At 40.0% G+C, this 19,337-nt stretch overlaps 1 protein-coding gene across 2 annotated transcripts in view; it reads left to right on the top strand.

The window, feature by feature from the left end:
• Positions 1 to 19,337, top strand: part of LOC139760436 (G kinase-anchoring protein 1-like) — a 42,289-nt gene that overhangs the window by 11,030 nt on the left and 11,922 nt on the right. For both annotated transcript variants that reach the window (XM_071683677.1, XM_071683681.1), the window contains exons 3-5: positions 4,697 to 4,894; positions 9,729 to 9,881; positions 16,967 to 17,107. In XM_071683677.1, the coding sequence (XP_071539778.1) occupies positions 4,697 to 4,894; positions 9,729 to 9,881; positions 16,967 to 17,107 (492 nt within the window). The remainder of the gene's footprint in view (positions 1 to 4,696; positions 4,895 to 9,728; positions 9,882 to 16,966; positions 17,108 to 19,337) is intronic.

The following is a 19,337-nucleotide window of genomic DNA, read 5'->3' as shown; positions in this document are numbered from 1 at the left end:
ATGCAAACCAGTCAGGTATTAATTTAGCAGTGTGGCACAGTGCACCATCTTGCAATTGTATATCACAACCAGTCTTCTCAAAACAGTCAGGTAATTCATCACACAACAGCTTCAGGTATCAATTCTGAGTCAATATCACATTTTAAGGTAAAAACACAAGACTTCCAACACCATTATAGCCAAAAGCCCCCCAAACCATTAGTGAGTCTGGAAATTTTACAGTTGCCTGAATGCACGTGCAGTAGGGTCATATGGGTCTTTACCTGGCCTCCAGTGCACTTTTCCTCCATGGCTGTCAGTAACATCAAATGTATCCCCACCAGACCTCAACACTTTCTTCCACTTTTCATCATCCAACTGCAAATATTTCTTGGCAAATGCAAGTCTGTACTTGCACTGGTGATCTGTCAGAAGCTGTTTCTTGAGATGAATACATACACCTCTTGAATTTCAAGTCATGAAGGTGGCTATGAATAGTACATACAGACACATGACCAAGTAGCTTAGGGTTTTCTTCCTCTAACTGTCATTCTTGTCTAATTTACTTGACATTAGGTAATCTTCAGAGTGCATTGGGAAGTGATATGAGGTAGTCCAGGTCTTTGCACACTTCGTAGTGACAGCCCTGTAGATTCAGCTACTTCATTACACTTCCCTGCCTTGTACAAAGCTACAGTAACAGTAATATCCTCTTTAGACAAGCCCTTGGGGCCAGGCATTGCAGCACAAACCCAGTGCGAAGCACATGTAGGGTAGAGTAAGAAAGTGGATGTCGGGGACAACAGAAAAAAACATTTACCCACCACAGTAACTCCAGGCAGACTGACCATCACCTGTTGCTACCATGGGGGTCCCCACTTCCCCACTAATGTCCATGAGTTGCTCTGTATTTTTCAACAAGAGAAGGTGAGGCAGCATTTGTTACATGCATGAGTTTGGAGGATAGAAGAAAAATTATATAAGTGCAGGGGCCTGTAGCAAAATGGGAGGTAATAATGGCAATAGTGAGGTTGAATGTATGAAAGGCACAAGAAGTGGATGGGATTATGGCTGAAATTTTGAAGTATGGATGAGAAAGTGTGATAGAGATGTATTTGATATGTAATTTATTACGGAAGCAGAAGGTTTGAATAATAGGCAAGTAATTCTCTTAAGTATACCAGGAAAATTGTAAGCAACAGTGTTGATTGATAAAGTGATGGAGGTAATTGAATGCAGAATAAGTAAGGAGCGAGGGAGTTTTAGGAAAGGTAGGGGATACATGGATCAGATTTTTGTGGTGAGAATGACTGTGGAAAAGTACTAATGGAAAAGTAAGAAATTGTGTGCAGCTTATATAGAACTGGAAAAAGTGCGTGACTGAGTTGAGAGAAGTGCTTTATGGGATGGGTTAAGGATAAAGCCTTCTATAGAGTAGCAGGTGCATGTGTAAGAGTGGATGGAGAGTTAAGCGAAAGTTTCAGTATAAATGTGGATGAGGCTGGGCTGTGTGATGTCACTGTGGCTTTTTAATATGAATGGAGTGTTGAGAGAGATCAAAGCTAAACTAGGGAATAGGGATGCAGAGAAGGAGTGTGTAGGTGAGGCATGGTGGCTAATGATTAATCTGTATTTGGTTAATACTGTGTTGTTTGCTGAGAGTGCGAAACACATGATGTAGGTTGTAGTTGTTTTTTTATGATGTGCTTAATTGAAGGTACATGCAAGTAAAAGTAAAGCTGTGGTGTTTACAAAGAAACAGAGTGAAAGTATAGATTTTTCAAAGACCTGTAGAGGGAAACAAGAAAGTGCACTAAACTGTGCTGTAGATGTAGGGAAAGAAAGACTGGAATTCATGTATTTGGGAGCTGTCTTGGATAAGTTTGGTGATATGGAAGGAGAGATAAAGGAGAGCAGTATAGGGCAGAACAGTCAGTGAGTCCCTTAATGATGAAGGATAGAAGTTAGAGTGTGGAAGTGAAGAAAGGATTAAGGGGACAGTATATTCCTTCCAACCCTGACCTTCGCAGGCAAAACATGGAAATGGAATGAGTCACAGATCAAGAATCTAGGCTGTGGAAATGAATTGTTTGAGAGGAGCATGTTGTATGATCAGATGGAATGAAAAAAGAAATAAGGGATGTTTGAGAGTTTTGGTATAGCAGGGAACACAAAGGTAATGAATTGTGCAATGGAACAGAATTTGTAACATAATACTTTGAGATGGTATAGGCAGTTGGAACGAATGCAAGACATGGAATTTAAAGGAGAATGTATAAAAGTATGACTCAAGAGGTTGGTGTGAGAGGATGACCACCAGTGACATGGGAAAATAGAGTGGAAGAGTACTGGAGGGAAAGAAGTAGTGGAAGAATGCATGGAACGGTGTATGTAAGGGAAGCATATAAGGACAGGGATAAGTGGAGATTCTTTTGCCATGGTCATCTGCTTGATGGGAGTTCCCAGAGGGAACAAACACCAAAGATATAGGTAGATAGGTGAGAAAAAAAAACCCAGTTCCAACACTGATCATTATGGCACTCCAATTGTTATGTCTAACCATTCTTACTTAGGCTCGACCACCAATCTCATCTCTTTGTTTAGGGCCATTCAACATGTTCCTTATCCACCAAAGTATGACTCCATTAGTGCCATGTAACAATTTTCTTGTTACTAACTGTTGATATGGAACCTTATTGAATGCTATTTGAAAATGTAGATAGATGACATCACCTACTTTTACTTTTGTCTTACGTGTTAATTATGTCATTTAAGAAATCAAGCAGATTTTGTCAGACACGAGCAGTATTGTCAAAAATCATGCACGAGAATCATATATTAAGTGTTGGTCCTCTAAATGGTTTTGATTTCTATCTTGAAAGATGGTTTCCATAAGTTATCCACCTGCATACATTAAGTTAATTGGACAATAATTTCCAGAAACTGACCACTTTTTTGGATATTGGTGTTACACTGGCAAACTTCCATTCATCTGGAACTTTTTCTGCAGGATGTAGTTTATTGGAAAGGCCCATCAAGGGCTTAACTGTCTCATTTTTTGCCTCTTTCATTGTCCTTAGATAAAGCTTATCAGGGCCTGCTGTTTTATTTATTTCCATTCCATTTATTGCTGATAGTATGTCTTTAGCTTTTATATCAGTTTGCCGAAGAATGTTCTTCCTTATCAGTGAAACTGGATTCAGGATGTGGGTTGTGTCATTGATTATAAATACAGATGCAAAAATGTCATTGAAGATTTATTCCATGGCTTCAATGTCTTGAACCATTTTCCTTAATAAATGGACCAGTTGACTGGGTACTGGCTCTGTTGCTTCTAACATAATTGTAAAAGTCCTTAGGGTTTCTTTTACTGTATTCAGCAATATGTGCTTCATATTAAGGTTTGCTTATTTTATAACTCTCTTACTTTCTCTACACAAATTTACATAGCTTATCCGAAAGTGTTGGTTGTGGGGCTGAGTTTCCTGTAAGCTACTTCCTTTGACAAATGGTACTTTTTTGTTTCACCATTCCACCACCTTAGCTTCTTTTTAGAAATTGACTGTCTTATCATACATTTGCATGTATGTTCCCTCTATTATTTCGAAGGTTTTACTGAAGCTTTTCCAGTCTATGTTCATGCAATTCCATTGACCATATCATCCCAGAAATACCTGTCAAGAGCAGCACAAAGATCATTAAAATTTTCACATTTTAAATCATGTATGTTTTTTGTGACTGACATCTTAACCATAATTACATCCAGTGTTGAAACCCACCTCAAAAGTAAGTTTATTGATCATTTGTACCAAACTTTTTTGCAACTTCCATTTTTTCATTACAGGATTTTCTTTCATATGAGCTGTTTAATGAATGTCTTTTCTTTATATAAAAATATAATCATCAGTTTTGGAGAGAGGGGCAAGTATGCAGTCTGTTCTGGATGTTGTTCGCTGATGATACAGCGCTGGTGGCTCAGGTGAGAAACTGCAGAAGCTGGTGACTGAGTATGGTAAAGTGTGTGAAAGAAGAAAGCTGAGAGTAAATGTGAATAAGAGCAAGGTTATTAGGTACAGTAGGGTTGAGGGACAAGGTAATTGGAGTGTAAGTTTTAATGGAGAAAAACTGGAGGAAGTGAAGTGATTTAGATATCAAGGGGTGGATTTGGCAGTGGATGGAACTATGGAAGTGGAAGTGAGTCACAGGGTGGGGTAGGGGGCGAAAATTTTGGGAGCTTTGAAAAATTTATGGAAGGCGAGAACATTATCTCGGAAAGCAAAAATGGGTATGTTTGAAGACTGAGTGTGAACGAATGTGGCCTTTGTTATCTTTTCCTAGTGCTACCCTGCACATGAGCGGGGGGGGGGGGGTTGTCATTTCATGTGTGGTGGGGTGGCGATGAGAATGAATACAGGCAGCAAGTATGAATTATTTACATGTGTATATATGTATATATTTGTGTATGTGTATGTATGTATACGTTGAAATGTGTAGGTATGTATATGTGTTTGTGTGGACGTGTATGTTTATACATGTGTATGTGGGTGGGTTGGGCCATTCTTTCGTCTGTTTCCTTGCGCTACCTTGCTAACGTGGGAGACAGCGACAAAGTACAGTAAATAGATAATCATAGAATTTTGACTCGGGTAATGAATATGTTTGCTGAATTGCAGCTTGATTAGCAGCCATCAGATTTTTTTTCTTTTTTTCCTATCAGTACATTCGTGATGAAAACGAACGCACCCTTCGAGAAGCCTTAATGTTGTCTAAACTTGACTTTGAAGAGAAAAAAAAATTCTATGCACAAAAGAAGAAAGAACAGCAAGAAGAAGCAAAAGGAGGAAAAGTGAAAAAGAAGAAAGACAGACCTATCACTATGTCTTTAGATCAATTCAACAACCTTTTCGAGGACCAGGTAATGTCATGAACATACCTACAGGTTGTTAGTTGTTCTTTTATAGACTTAGTAATTTTTAAGGTGTTCATAATATACACTAACATAAAAGTTTGGATGTCATTAACTTCTTCCTCTGTAAGAATTTATTATAACTGCTCAGCTAAGGAAGCTCATTTACACATATCTCTTTTATCTTCTTTATTATTACTACACTTGTCCAAATTCACCGCAGGGAAGTACTTGTATTATTTTCTTGGAATATTTTGTAATTGCTGTATTTTTTCCTGTTTATTCTTAAATGTTTCAGTGGTTTCAGTGCATTACTACATGACAGCTAGAGACTGAGTGTGAACGAATGTGGCCTTTGTTGTCTTTTCCTAGCGCCACCTTGCACACATGAGGGGGGAGGGGGTTGTTATTCCATGTGTGGCGAGGTGGCGATGGGAATGAATAAAGGCAGACAGTATGAATTATGTACATGTGTATATATGTACATGTCTGTGTGTGTATATATATGTGTACATTGAGATGTATAGGTATGTATATTTGCGTGTGTGGACATGTATGTATACACATGTGTATGTGGGTGGGTTGGGCCATTCTTTCGTCTGTTTCCTTGCGCTACCTCGCTAATGCAGGAGACAGCAACAAAGCAAAATAAACAAAATAATACTTATTCACCCTTTCTTCATTTTACCATCAAAGTTTACACTTTTTATAACCCCTTTTTTCACACTTTCTGTTTGTCTTCCCAAACTTATTTTCTACAAAACCCCTAGAGCATTGATGCACCTGTCTTAATTTTTGTCAGTTATTCCACACAGAAATATCACTCCTTACTTTCTCTTCTCTTCATTTTGTGCATCTATGTTCCATGAAATTTATTTTAACTTCAGTTTTTTACCAACCTTGCATGCCAATCTCGCGTTAGCGAGGTAGCGCAAGGAAACAGACGAAAAAATGGCCCATTCCACCCACATACACATGTATATACCTACACGTCACATGGAGAGAATGAGTGAGGAAAGATTGACCAAGAGGATATATGTGTCAGAGGTGGAGGGAACGAAGAGAAGTGGGAGACCAAATTGGAAGTGGAAAGATGGAGTGAAAAAGATTTTGAGTGTTTGGGGCCTGAACATGCAGGAGGGTGAAAGGTGTGCAAGGAATAGAGTGAATTGGAACGATGTGGTATACCGGGGTCAGCGTGCTGTCAGTGGATTGAACCAGGGCATGTGAAGCGTCTGGGGTAAACCATGGAAAGTTCTGTGGGGCCTGGATGTGGAAAGGGTGCATTATTACATGACAGCTAGAGACTGAGTGTGAACGAATGTGGCCTTTGTTGTCTTTCCTAGCGCTACCTCGCACACATGAGGGGGGAGGGGGTTGTTATTCCATGTGTGGCGAGGTGGCGATGGGAATGAATAAAGGCAGACAGTATGAATTATGTACATGTGTATATATGTATATGTCTGTGTGTGTATATATATGTATACATTGAGATGTATAGGTATGTATATTTGTGTGTGTGGACTTGTATGTATATACATGTGTATGTGGGTGGGTTGGGCCATTCTTTCATCTGTTTCCTTGCGCTACCTCGCTAACGCGGGAGACAGCAACAAAGCAAAATACATTTCAACTTATATGTACATGCACAGACATATACATATATACACATGTATATGATTCATACTTGCTGCCTTTATTCATTCCCGTCGGCACCCCGCCACACATGAAATGACAACCTCCTCCCCCACATGCGCGGGAGGTAGCGCTAAGAAAAGATAACAAAGGCCACATTCATTCACACTCAGTCTCTAGCTGTCATGTATAATGCACTGAAACCACAGCTCTCTTTCCACATCCAGGCCCCACGAAACATTCCATGGTTTACCCCAGGCGCTTCACATGCCCTGGTTCAATCCATTGACAGCATGTCGATCCCGGTATACCACATTGTTCCAGTTCACTCTATGCCTTGCATTCCTTTCACCCTCCTGCATGCTCAGACCCCGATCGCTCAAAATCTTTTTCACTTCATCCTTCCACCTCCTATTTGGTCTCCCACTTCTCTTTCCCTCCACCTCTGACACAGATATCCTCTTTGTCAATCTTTCCTCACTCATTCTCTCCATGTGACCAAACCATTCAATACACCCTCTTCTGCTTTCTCAACCACACCTTTTTGTTGCCACACATCTTCCTTACCCTTTCATTACTTACTCGATTAAACCACCTCACACAACATATTGTCCTCAAACATCTCATTTCCATCACATCCACCCTCCTCTGCACAACCCTATCCATAGCCCACGCCTTGCAACCGTATAACATTGTTAGAACCACTATTCCTTCAAACATACCCATTTTTGCTTTCCGAGATAATGTTCTCGCCTTCCACACATTTTCCAATGCTCCCAGAACTTTCGCCCCTACCCCACCCTGTGACTCACTTCTGCTTCCATGGTTCCATCTGCTGCCAAATCCACTCCCAGATATCTAAAACACTTCACTTCCTCCAGTTTTTCTCCATTCAGACTTACCTCCCAATTGACTTGCCCCTCAATCCTACTGTACATAATAAGCTTGCTCTTATTCACATTTACTCTCAGCTTTCTTCTTTCACACACTTTACCAAACTCAGTCACCAGCTCCTGCAGTTTCTCACTGGAATCAGCCACCAGTGCTGTGTCTTCAGCAAACAACAACAGACTCACTTCCCAAGCCCTCTCATCCACAACAAACTGCATACTTGCCCCTCTCTCCAAAACTCTTGCATTCACCTCCCTAACCACCCCATCCATAAACAAATTGAACAACCATGGAGACATCACACACCCCTGCCATAAACCAACATTCACTGAGAACCAGTCACTTTCCTTTCTTCCTAATCGTACACATGCCTTACATCCTCGATAAAAACTTTTCACTGCTTCTAGCAACTTGCCTCCCACACCATATACTCCTAATACCTTTCACAGAGCATCTCTATCAACTCTATCATATGCATTCTCCAGATCCATAAATGCTACATTCAGAACCATTTTTTTTCTAAGTATTTCTCACATACATTCTTCAGAGCAAACACCTGATCCACACATCCTCTACCACTTCTGAAACCACACTGCTCTTCCCCTATCTGATGCTCTGTACATGCCTTCACCCTCTCAATCAATACCCTCCCACATAATTTCCCAGCAATACTCAACAAACCCATACCTCTGTAATTTGAACACTCACCTTTTATCCCCTTTGCCTTTGTACAATGGCACTATGCATGCATTCCACCAATCCTAAGGCATTTCACCATGAACCATACATATATTGAATATCCTCACCAACCAGTCAACAAAAGTCACCCCCCCTTTTTTTTATAATAAAGAAGTCCACTGCAATACCATCCAAACCCACTGCCTTGCTAGCTTTCACCTTCCGCAAAGCTTTCACTACCTCTTCTCTGTTTACCAAACCATTCTCCCTGACCCCTCTCACGTTACACACCATCCCGACCAAAACACTGTATATCTGCCTCTCTATCATGAAACACATTCAACAAACCTTCAAAATACTCACTTCATCTCCTTCTCACTTCATCACTACTTGTTATTTCCTCCTTCCAAAATATCTTTTTATTCTCCCTAAGATATGATGATACTCTCTCACCCCAACCCTCGTTTGCCGTCTCTTTCACCTCTTGCATCTTTCTCTTGACCCTCTGCTGCTTTCTTTTATACATCTCCCAGTCATTTGATGGCTGTTTCCCATATTAGTGAGGTATCACAAGGAATAGATGATGAAAGACTGCAGCCGCTCACTTCTGTACTCTAGCTGTGATTTGAAATGCACCAAAACCATAGCTCCCTATCCAAAATCAGCCACCACAGTCCTTTTCATGATTTACTCTGTATGCTGTACATGCCTTGATTCAATCCATTAAGATACCATTATACCACATTGTTTCCGTTTACTCTAAACTGTGCATGCCTTTCACCCTCCTGCATGTTTAGGCCCTGATCACTGAAATTCTTCTCTTTGAAATCCTTCCATGTTCAATTTGGTCTCCCCTTTCTCCTTGTTCTCTCTGCTTTTTACTCATATATCCTCTTTGTCAACCTCTTCTCACTCATTCTCTCCATTTATCCAAACTATTTCAGCACATTCTCCTCCACTTTCTCAACCGTTTATCCTTTTAGTATTTACTCGATCAGATGATCTAACATGATATATTGTCTCAAGCATTTCATTTTCAACACATCCACCCTCCTCTGCACAGTCTTATGCATACCTCATGTCTTGCATTTATACATCCTTCGGACTATTATATCTTAGTATGTACCCATTTTCACCATCCCCTATTATGACCTATCTTTCCAAACATTTTTCAATGATCGCAGAACCTTTGCCCCCTAACCACCCTCTAACACAATTCTGCTTCCATGGTTCCATTTGTTGCCATGTCCACTCCCAGATATCGTAAACATATTACTTTTTCTAAATTTTCCCCATTCAAACTAACATCCCAACTGACCTGTTCCTCTACCCTAGTAAACCTAAAATCCTTGCTTTTATTCACATTTACTCTCAACATCCTTCTTTCACTACTCTTCCAAACTCAGTCAGTAACTTCTGCAGTTTCCCACTCAAATCTCCTCCAGTACTGTGTCATCGGCAAACGACAATTGACTTATTTCCTGGGCCCTCTTACTCCGTACAGACTGCATATTCATCCCTCTCTCCAAAACTTTTGCATTTGCCTCCTTCACCACACCATCCATAAACATATTTGATAGCCATGGTAACATCACATACTCTTGCTGCAGACCAACTTTATTCAGATAAAATTTTTTAGTTGACAAGAAAACCTGAACTGGATCAGCCAGAGCCACCTAACCAGGAAGTAGTACAGGATGAAGGAAGATTCTTTGAAGACATTAAGGAAGTAGCACGCAAGACCTTGGAGAGGGAAACTAGGCATGAAAATTATAAAGCCACAGCTGGCCAGGTAAGCATGGATAACTGCTTTGCAGCTATCCATGAGTCATTAACAATTGTGCTTTCTGCTTTGCTATATGATTGTTTTATCTTTAACACTTAACTAGTCTTAGATGGTGACTTTTCTTTTTATGTGTATTCTGAGTGCTTCCCCTTACCTCCTCCACACATCCAATATTTAGCATGTCTCTTCAAATTTTTATATGGATCTTACATGTTCTCATTCTCATGTTTCCCCACATTACTTTTAGTTTCCCATTATCACTCATAGTCATTCTTTCCAAGCCCTCATTATCACTCATGCTGTCATTCTCTCCATTTTCTCCCTTTTCTTTGCCACATCATTACTTCTGTCTTACTTCATGAATCATTCCTGGTGTCACGCCAACACCCCATCTTTTTCTCTTTCCTTTCCTTTATACTCTCTCTTTCTACCCAATGAACTCCACATCTGCTCTGTAGAAACAGTCTTAGAAGCTTATACTTAACTTACGGTTCTATTGTTGGACGCATACAGGTTGTACCTCTATTATCTGGCCACCTTGGTACCTGGCCATTGCTGGACAACAGAAAATGTTGGATAACAGAAATTGACCCCTAAGTCATACACAGTTGATGATCCGATCTCATAGAACTTACAAAGTCTTTACAGAAGTTCCTTTATCTAATTTTTTCTGTAACTCCACCTTTTCAAGTGTAGATAAAGATTTATGCTGACACTTATTAGCACTAGCACTATCTTTGTACCTTTTGCTCTTTTGGATGAGATCCTGAAGGGCTAAATTACAGCTGAATATAAGAAATTAACAGGACTGTTGATTAGTTCGGCTGCAGTGTAAACAAATTTTGGTGCCTTAGTGCTGCTAACAGTGCCACCCTGGTGGCAGATCTGCAAACTGATATCTAATGGCAGCAGATTCCAAACATACTGGACCATGGGAGTTGCCAGACCTCAGAGTACTGGGATTAGTGAGGTACAACCTTTACTTCAAAAGCATGCAGTAATATTAATCAAATCAGCACCTTCTTTGCAAACTGCCACTCCATAATAGTAGTAAAGTGTTTTAGATATCTGGGAGTGGATCTGGCAGCAGATGGAACCATGGAAGCGGAAGTGAATCATAGGGTGGGGGAGGGGGCGAAAATCCTGGGAGCCTTGAAGAATGTGTGGAAGTCGAAAACATTATCTCGGAAAGCAAAAATGGCTATGTTTGAAGGAATAGTGGTTCCAACAATGTTGTATGGTTGCGAGGCGTGGGCTATGGATAGAGTTGTGCGCAGGAGGGTGGATGTGCTGGAAATGAGATGTTTGAGGACAGTGTGTGGTGTGAGGTGGTTTGATCGAGTAAGTAACGTAAGGGTAAGAGAGATGTGTGGAAATAAAAAGAGCGTGGTTGAGAGAGCAGAAGAGGGTGTTTTGAAATGGTTTGGGCACATAGAGAGAATGAGTGAGGAAAGATTGACCAAGAGGATATATGTGTCAGAGATGGAGGGAACAAGGAGAAGTGGGAGACCAAATTGGAGGTGGAAAGATGGAGTGAAAAAGATTTTGTGTGATCGGGGCCTGAACATGCAGGAGGGTGAAAGGAGGGCAAGGAATAGAGTGAATTGGATCGATGTGGTATACCGGGGGTTGACGTGCTGTCAGTGGATTGAATCAGGGCATGTGAAGGGTCTGGGGTAAACCATGGAAAGCTGTGTAGGTATGTATATTTGCGTGTGTGGACGTGTATGTATATACACGTGTATGGGGGTGGGTTGGGCCATTTCTTTCGTCTGTTTCCTTGCGCTACCTCGCAAACGTGGGAGACAGCGACAAAGCAAAAAAGAAAAAAAAAATATTTTCCTTTTAGTTATTTCTCTCAAACATCTGCAATATACTTACTTTTCAAAGCACATATATCATGGATCCCATTCGTCCATCCTCACCAGAGATATTACCCTCGCATTTCATCTCAGATCACCTCTCCACTATCTGTGTATTCATCCAAGATGTATTGCACACTGATTCTTCCTCCTCAAGTGCAGCTTCCTTATTATCATTATTTTTTGTAATTATTCGCTTTCCCACATTAGTGAGGTAGTGCTAGACAAAGAAATGGCCTCATTTGCTCACATCCATTCTCAAGCTGTGTTGCGGTGCACCGAACTTACAGCCCCCTTTCCACAACCTGGTCCCACAGATGTCACAGACTGTAACATATGCCTTAGTTTAGCCCATTGACAGCATGTTGTTCCCTGAGGCAGACAGACTAACAGAGCTTCAGTCAGGGATCCCTGTTTCTTCTAGGATTTTGGAGGGATTGCAGCTCACGAAGCCTATTATGTACATGTAAGGAGTGAAAGAGAGAGAACATGAAGGTGCCCCCTCAGTGATATTGTCATTAGATATTCAGTTTGAGTGTGCTAATTTTGGGATTTTAAAAGGGCTTATGATAAAGCAAATTAGAACGATGTGGTGTACTGGGGTTGACATACTGTCAGTGGACTGAACCAGGACATATGAGGTGTCCAGGGTAAACCATGGAAAGGTTTATGCGGCCAGGATGTGGATAGGGAGCTATTGTTTGGGTGCATTACACAAAATGATAGCTAGGAAATGCATGTGAGCAGATGTGGCCTTTCTTTGTTCCTAACACTGCTTCAGCGATCAAGTATGAAACAAAGAAAAAGAAAATCACGGAAGTGCATGCAGTATTTAAGGGTTTAGAAAAAGAGTACGTTACATTGAAAGTGGTTGGAGAGAGATGGGTGATTATTGGGGCCTTTGCACCTGGGCATGAGAAGAAAGATCATGAGCAGCAAGTGTTTTGAGAGCAGCTGAGTGAGTGTGTTACCAGTTTTGATTTGAATGCAAAGGTGAGTAATGTGGCAGTTGAGGGAATAATTGGTGTACATGGAGTGTTGTAAATGGAAATGGAAAAGAGCTTAGAGATTTGTGGGCTGAAAAAGGACTGGTGATTGAGAATACCTGGTTTAAAAACAGAGATATACATAAGTATACGTATGAAAGTAGGAGAGATGGCCAGAGAACATTATTGGATTACGTGTTAATTGATAGGCATGTGAAAGAGAGACTTTGGATGTTAATGTGCTGAGAGGTGGAACTGGAGGGATGTCTGATCATTATCTTGTGGAGGCGAAGGTGAAGATTTGTAGAGGTTTTCAGAAAAGAAGAGAGAATGTTGGGGTGAAGAGAGTGGTGAGAGTAAGTGAGTTTGGGAAGGAGACTTGTGTGAGGAAGTACCAGGAGAGATTGAGTGCGGATTGGAAAAAAGTGAGAGCAAAGGATGTAAGGGGAGTGGGGGAGGAATGGGATGTATTTAAGGAAGCAGTGATGGCTTGCGCAAATGATGCTTGTAGCATGAGAAGCGTGGGAGGTGGGCAGATTAGAAAGGGTAGTGAGTGGTGGGATGAAGAAGTAAGATTATTAGTGAAAGAGAATAGAGAGGCGTTTGGATGATTTTTGCAGGGAAATAGTGCAAATGACTGGGAGATGTATAAAAGAAAGAGGGAGGAAGTGCAAGAGAAAGGTACAAAAAGTGAAAAAGAGGGCAAATGAGAGTTGGGGTGAGAGAGTATCATTAAATTTTAGGGAGAATAAAAAGATGTTTTGGAAGGAGGTAAATAAAGTGCGTAAAACAAGAGAAAAAATGGGAACGTCAGTGAAGGGGGCTAATGGGGAGGTAATAATAAGTAGTGTTGATGTGAGAAGGAGATAAAGTGAGTATTTTGAAGGTTTGTTAATTTGTTATGTTATAGAGTGGTAGATATAGGGTGTTTTGGTCGAGGTGATGTGCAAAGTGAGAGGGTCAGTGAGAATGTTTGGTAAATAGAGAAGAGGTAGTGAAAGCTTTACAGAAGATGAAAGCTGGCAAGGCAACAGGTTTGGATGATATTGCATTAGAATTGATTAAAAAAGGGGGTGACTGTGTTGTTGACTGGTTGTTGAGGATATTCAGTGTATGTATGGCTCATGGTGAAGTGCCTGAGGATTGGTGGAATGCATGCATAGTGCCATTGTACAAAGGCAAAGGGGATAAAGGTGAATGCTCAAATTACAGAGGTATGGGTTTGTTGAGTATTCCTGGGAAATTATATGGGAGGGTATTGATTGAGGGGATGAATGCATGTACAGAGCATCAGATTTGGGAAGAGCAGTGTGGTTTCAGAAGTGGCAGAGGATGTGTGGATCAGGTGTTTGCTTTGAAGAATGTTTGTGAGAAATACTTAGAAAAGCAAATGGATTTGTATATAGCATTTATGGATCTAGAGAAGGCAGATGATAGAGATGCTCTGTGGAAGGTATTAAGAATATATGGTGTAGTAGGCAAGTTGCTTGAAGAAGTGAAAAGTTTTTATCGAGGATGCAAGGCATGTGTACGAGTAGGAAGAAAGTGATTGGTCCTCAATGAGTGTGGGTTTGTTTATGGATGGGTTTGTTAGGGAGGTGAATGCAAGAGTTTTGGAGAGAGGGGCAAGTATGCAGTCTGTTGTGGATGAGAGGGCTTGGGAAGTGAGTCAGGTGTTGTTCGCTGATGATACAGCGCTGATGGCTGATTTGTGTGAGAAACTGCAGAAGCTGGTGACTGAGTTTGGTAAAGTGTGTGAAAGAAGAAAGCTGAGAGTAAATCTGAGTAAGAGCAAGCTTATTATGTACAGTAGGGTTGAGGGACAAGCAATTGGGAGGTAAGTTTAAATGGAGAAAAATTGGAGGAAGTGAAGTGTTTTAGATATCTAGGAGTGGATTTGGCAGTGGATGGAACCACGAAAGCAGAATTGAATCACAGGGTGGGGGAGGGGGCGAAAGTTCTGGGAGTGTTGAAAAATGTTTGGAAGGTGAGAACATTATCTCGGAAAGCAAAAATGGTTGTGTTTGAAGGAATAGAGGTTCCAACAATGTTGTATGGTTGCGAGGCGTGGGCTATAGATAGAGTTGTGTAGAGAAGGGTGAATGTGTTGGAAATGAGATGTTTGAGGACAATATGTGGTGTGAGGTGGTTTGATTGAGTAAGTAATGAAAGGGTAAGAGAGATGTGTGGAATTAAAAAGTGTGGTTGAGAGAGCAGAAGAGGGAATATTGAAATGGTTTGGTCACATGGAGAGAATGAGTGAGGAAAGATTGACAAAGAGGATATATATATATGTGTGTCAGAGGTGGAGGGAATGAGGAGAAGTGGGAGACCAAATTGGAGGTGGAAGGATGGAGTGATAAAGATTTTGAGTGATCGGGGCCTGAACATGCAGGAGGATGAAAGGTGTTCAAGGAATAGAGTGAATTGGAACAATGTGGTACACATGTGAAGCATCTGTGGTAAACCATAGTAAGTTTTGTGGGGCTTGGATATGGTAAGGGAGCTGTATTTTCGGTGCATTATACATGACAGCTAGAGACTGAATGTTAAAGAATGTGGCCTTTGTTGTCTATTCCTAGCACTACCTTGCTATGTGTATATGTGTCTTATGTCTGTGTATGTTTATTTATTTATTATACTTTGTCACTGTTTCCTGCGTTAGCGAGGTAGCACAAGGAAACAGATGAAAGAACGGCCCAACCCACCCACCTACACATGTATATACATACACGTCCACACAAACACATATACATACCTATACATCTCAACGTATGCATGTATATACACACACAGATATATACATATATACACATGTACATAATTCATACTGTCTGTCCTTATTCATTCCTGTCCCCACCCCACCACACATGAAGTGACAACCCCCTTCCCCCGCATGTGCGTGAGGTAGCGCTAGGAAAAGACTCAAAGGCCACATTCGTTCACACTCAGTCTATAGCTCTCATGTATAATGCACTAAAACCACAGCTCCCTTTCCACATCCATGCCCCACAAAACTTTCCATGGTTTACCCCAGACGCTTCACATGCCCTAGTTCAATCCATTGACAGCACGTCAACCCTAGTATACCACATCGTTCCAATTCACTCTATTCCTTGCATGCCTTTTACCCTCCTGCATGTTCAGGCCCCAATCACTCAAAATCTTTTTCACTCCATCTTTCCACCTCCAATTTGGTTTCCCACTGTGGATGGGTTGGGCCATTCTTTTGTCTGTTTCCTTGCACAACCTCGCTAACGTGGGAGACAGCAACAAAGTATGATAAATGATTAGATAAATATAAATACATTGAAAGAAAAGAGCTCATTGATATTTAAACTTTATAAGGCATGCATGGAAGACTTTTCTGAATGGGGGAGTGCAGCAAGGCTGTTTAATGTCACCTTGGTCATTTATTATTTTTATGGATGGGGATTTATGAGATTAGGTGTTTAATTATACAGCTGAATCTTGATAGAGTAGAAAGAGAGCTCTTGTAAGTTCATGGTAAGTGTAAAAGGAGGATGGCGAAAGTGAAAGAATTTAAGATCAAGATTCTTGTGTTTAAAGACATGGACAGACTCACTTTAGTATGGATATGAATGGAGAAAAATTAAAAGTTGGAAATGAGTTGAGGTATGTAGGAGTGATGATTAGTGAGGATGATGGTAGAAAAGCCAGGGAGAAGAATTAGAGTTGCAGAAAGAGCTCCAGTGTAGTAGGAAGAATTGAGTGTAAAGTATACAAGAAGCCTTCATGATGGAATGCATGCCTGACTTTCGTATTTTGATTTTAAACTAAAGTGTTCCAGAGTTCAGACAGGTCAAGAATACAATAAGACCAGGAGAAATGAAGATCTTATGTAACACAGTTGAAATTAGTGGGGTAAATTGAGTAAATAATGGAAATGAGAAAGATATGCATTGTAAAGAAGTTATTTGAATAATTAATGTATGAGAGTCATTGAAGATTGTAAAAACATGTTGAACTTAAGGTAGAAGAAAGTTTATGGATTTGTGCGGGAGTCTAGTTGAAGTTGTAAAGAGAAGAGACAGACCAAAATGAGAGATGAACAGGTTGCAGTGAATGTATTGTTTGGGGCTGGAGATGTTTCAGAGGAAGATCCCAGAAAAATTATCTTTGTTCTTATGCATACTTTATCATGTTCAGCTGTCACTTTCTGATACAAAACATAATAGCTAGAAGGGAGTAAATGCATTTATAGTATTTATTTTCTCCTCAGTACAGCCAAGAAATTCGTGTGTCTCAGTACGAAGCTGAGTTAGAAAAGCAAGAGTTTGAGATTCAGGCTCTGAGACTAGAAGTTGATTCTCTGAAGAGTGAAATCAAGTCAGTCAAAGGTAGAAATAAAAAACTGTGTGAGGTAAGTTTTGGTATTGATTATGCTGTTTGATTGTTGTGAGGGATTACCATAAGATCCTTGATTATGGATGGTAGAATAACACAATCCAGTATCATATGAAGATATTTTCTTGAATTTTATGATCTCTGTGCAAGTTCATGCTATCGTTTGTTTGTTCATGATGCTTCTTTGGAAAGTGGAATTGGCAAATAGGTTAAAGAAAAAGTGAGCTGTAGCACATTAGTGGATGTCAAGTGCACTCCTGTGACCCAGGTAACTGTCTTTTCTTTCCACTTCACCCACATGTGGACTACTGGTGTTTTGTCCGCAAACCTACAATCCCTCCCTATCACACACATCTCTTGACAACACTTAACTCACTCAAGATTTTCCTGTGATAAGCATTAAGTGCTTGCCCTGTCTTTTGGCAAAATGGTAGGGGCAATAGATAGAGGTTGTAAGTAGGAACATTTAGGTATGAGCATTAGGTAGAAATACTAAGTAGTAAGTAGGAACATTAGGGAGGAGCATTAGGTAGAAGTAGTCTGTAGGAACATTAAGTAGTAGCCTGTACACTGTGCTAGACTTGCCCTCTGCCAGTGGCCTATTAAGGGTGAGGAATTAAAGGTTGAGAAGCAGCAGTGGAGTTCACTAATTATGGAGACTTTATTGCCGAGGTCAGCCCTCTTGAGGGAGTTCCAGAAGCAAACAGGCATCAGATATATAGATAGACAGCCAACTTTTAAAAAATATCATTATCAGAGTTTTTGTTAGTATGGTTTAAGCATCTAAAGGATTAAGTTACCCAGAGAGGTATGACCACATTATAGTAAGGTACATTATAAGATGACATTAGTTTGTATGGAGTTGAGATAAGATTTTGTTAATATTATCATGTTTAACATAATCACTGTGACACAAAAACCTTTTGGATAATGCTATATTATAAATGTAAGATTAAGCTTGACTCATTTTGTATCTACCTTTCTCCATCTGTCTCTTCATGTGAATCCTTTTCAAATTTAACTTGAGTTCTCCATCTCCTGTATCCACAAAAATTTGGAGAAATGTTCATCTTTTGGCCACTTCTTGCTTTTCTTGGAAGACTGATTACCTGTTAGCATATCCAGAAAGTGCTTATGTTAACGCAGTTGTTACATGTAATACAATCACTCAAAGGGGCCTTATTTCCAAATCTGGTTTGTGTATTTGGAACAGTGTTGGCAGTATAGCATGACATTTAGCCATATTAGAACCATGTGTCATAGAAAAAGCAGTCCTAATAATTCACTTTTTACACATATCTTTTCATCCCTAAATATGTGATGGTTTTATTAATGGGTACTTTAGTGAAAAGGGAAGGGGCAAGGCAAGACTGAGATTGGGCAGTTTCCTCCTTAAATATATGATGGTTTCATTAATGATTACTTTAACTTTGATGTGAATTCCCTTTTCACTAAAATACCCATTAGTAAAACCATCATATATTTAAAGGAGGAAATTGCTCAATCTGTCTTGCCTTGCCCCTGCCCATAAAAACTTTCATTGACTTAGTAGGGCTTTGTATTTCCTATAATGTTTTCCAAGATGATGAAGGTAATTTTTATAGACAGACTTGGTCTTGCCATGGAAACCCTCTTAGTCCTATTCTTAGTAACTTGTTCATGGGATATTTTGAGACTGAAATTGTAATTTCAATCAATAATCATCCAAAAGTCTGGTTTAGATAGGTGGAGATGTGTGGTCCTTTTGGCCATGCTCCCATGATTGTGATGTCCTCTTCAATGAATTAGATAACATCCACCTCACCATCAAATTCAAGACTGAATGGGAAAAAGTAGGCAAACTTCCCTTCTTGATGTATTGACAACTAGAGAATCTGATCATTTGTCCTTTAAAATCTACAGATAGCCAACCAACTCTGAGAGCTATATTCATTATTTTCAGTACTTGATTCTTCTATGAAAATGTCTGTAGTTATGTCATTGTTTTTAAGAGCACTACGGTTATGTGATCCCATAGGCCTGGTAGACGAATGTAGTCATATAAGAAGTATCTTTATTTTGTAAACAGAGATTACTGAAAAACTAGGAAGACATTTTATGTTTCTTGTAACAAAAATGTGACAAATAAGGATGAGTCTAAATGTTTAGTGTTGCCCTATTCTCCCAACTTACCTAATCTAAGACATGTTCTAAAAAACAGTGCTTGTAATGTTGCTTTCCAGTACAATAACACTATCAGTAAGACT

Source organism: Panulirus ornatus, chromosome 3, assembly GCF_036320965.1.
Source record: "Panulirus ornatus isolate Po-2019 chromosome 3, ASM3632096v1, whole genome shotgun sequence".
Classification (NCBI taxonomy): domain Eukaryota; kingdom Metazoa; phylum Arthropoda; class Malacostraca; order Decapoda; family Palinuridae; genus Panulirus; species Panulirus ornatus.
Note: the sequence above shows the minus strand (reverse complement) of the source record. Positions and strands in the feature narration are given on the sequence as shown.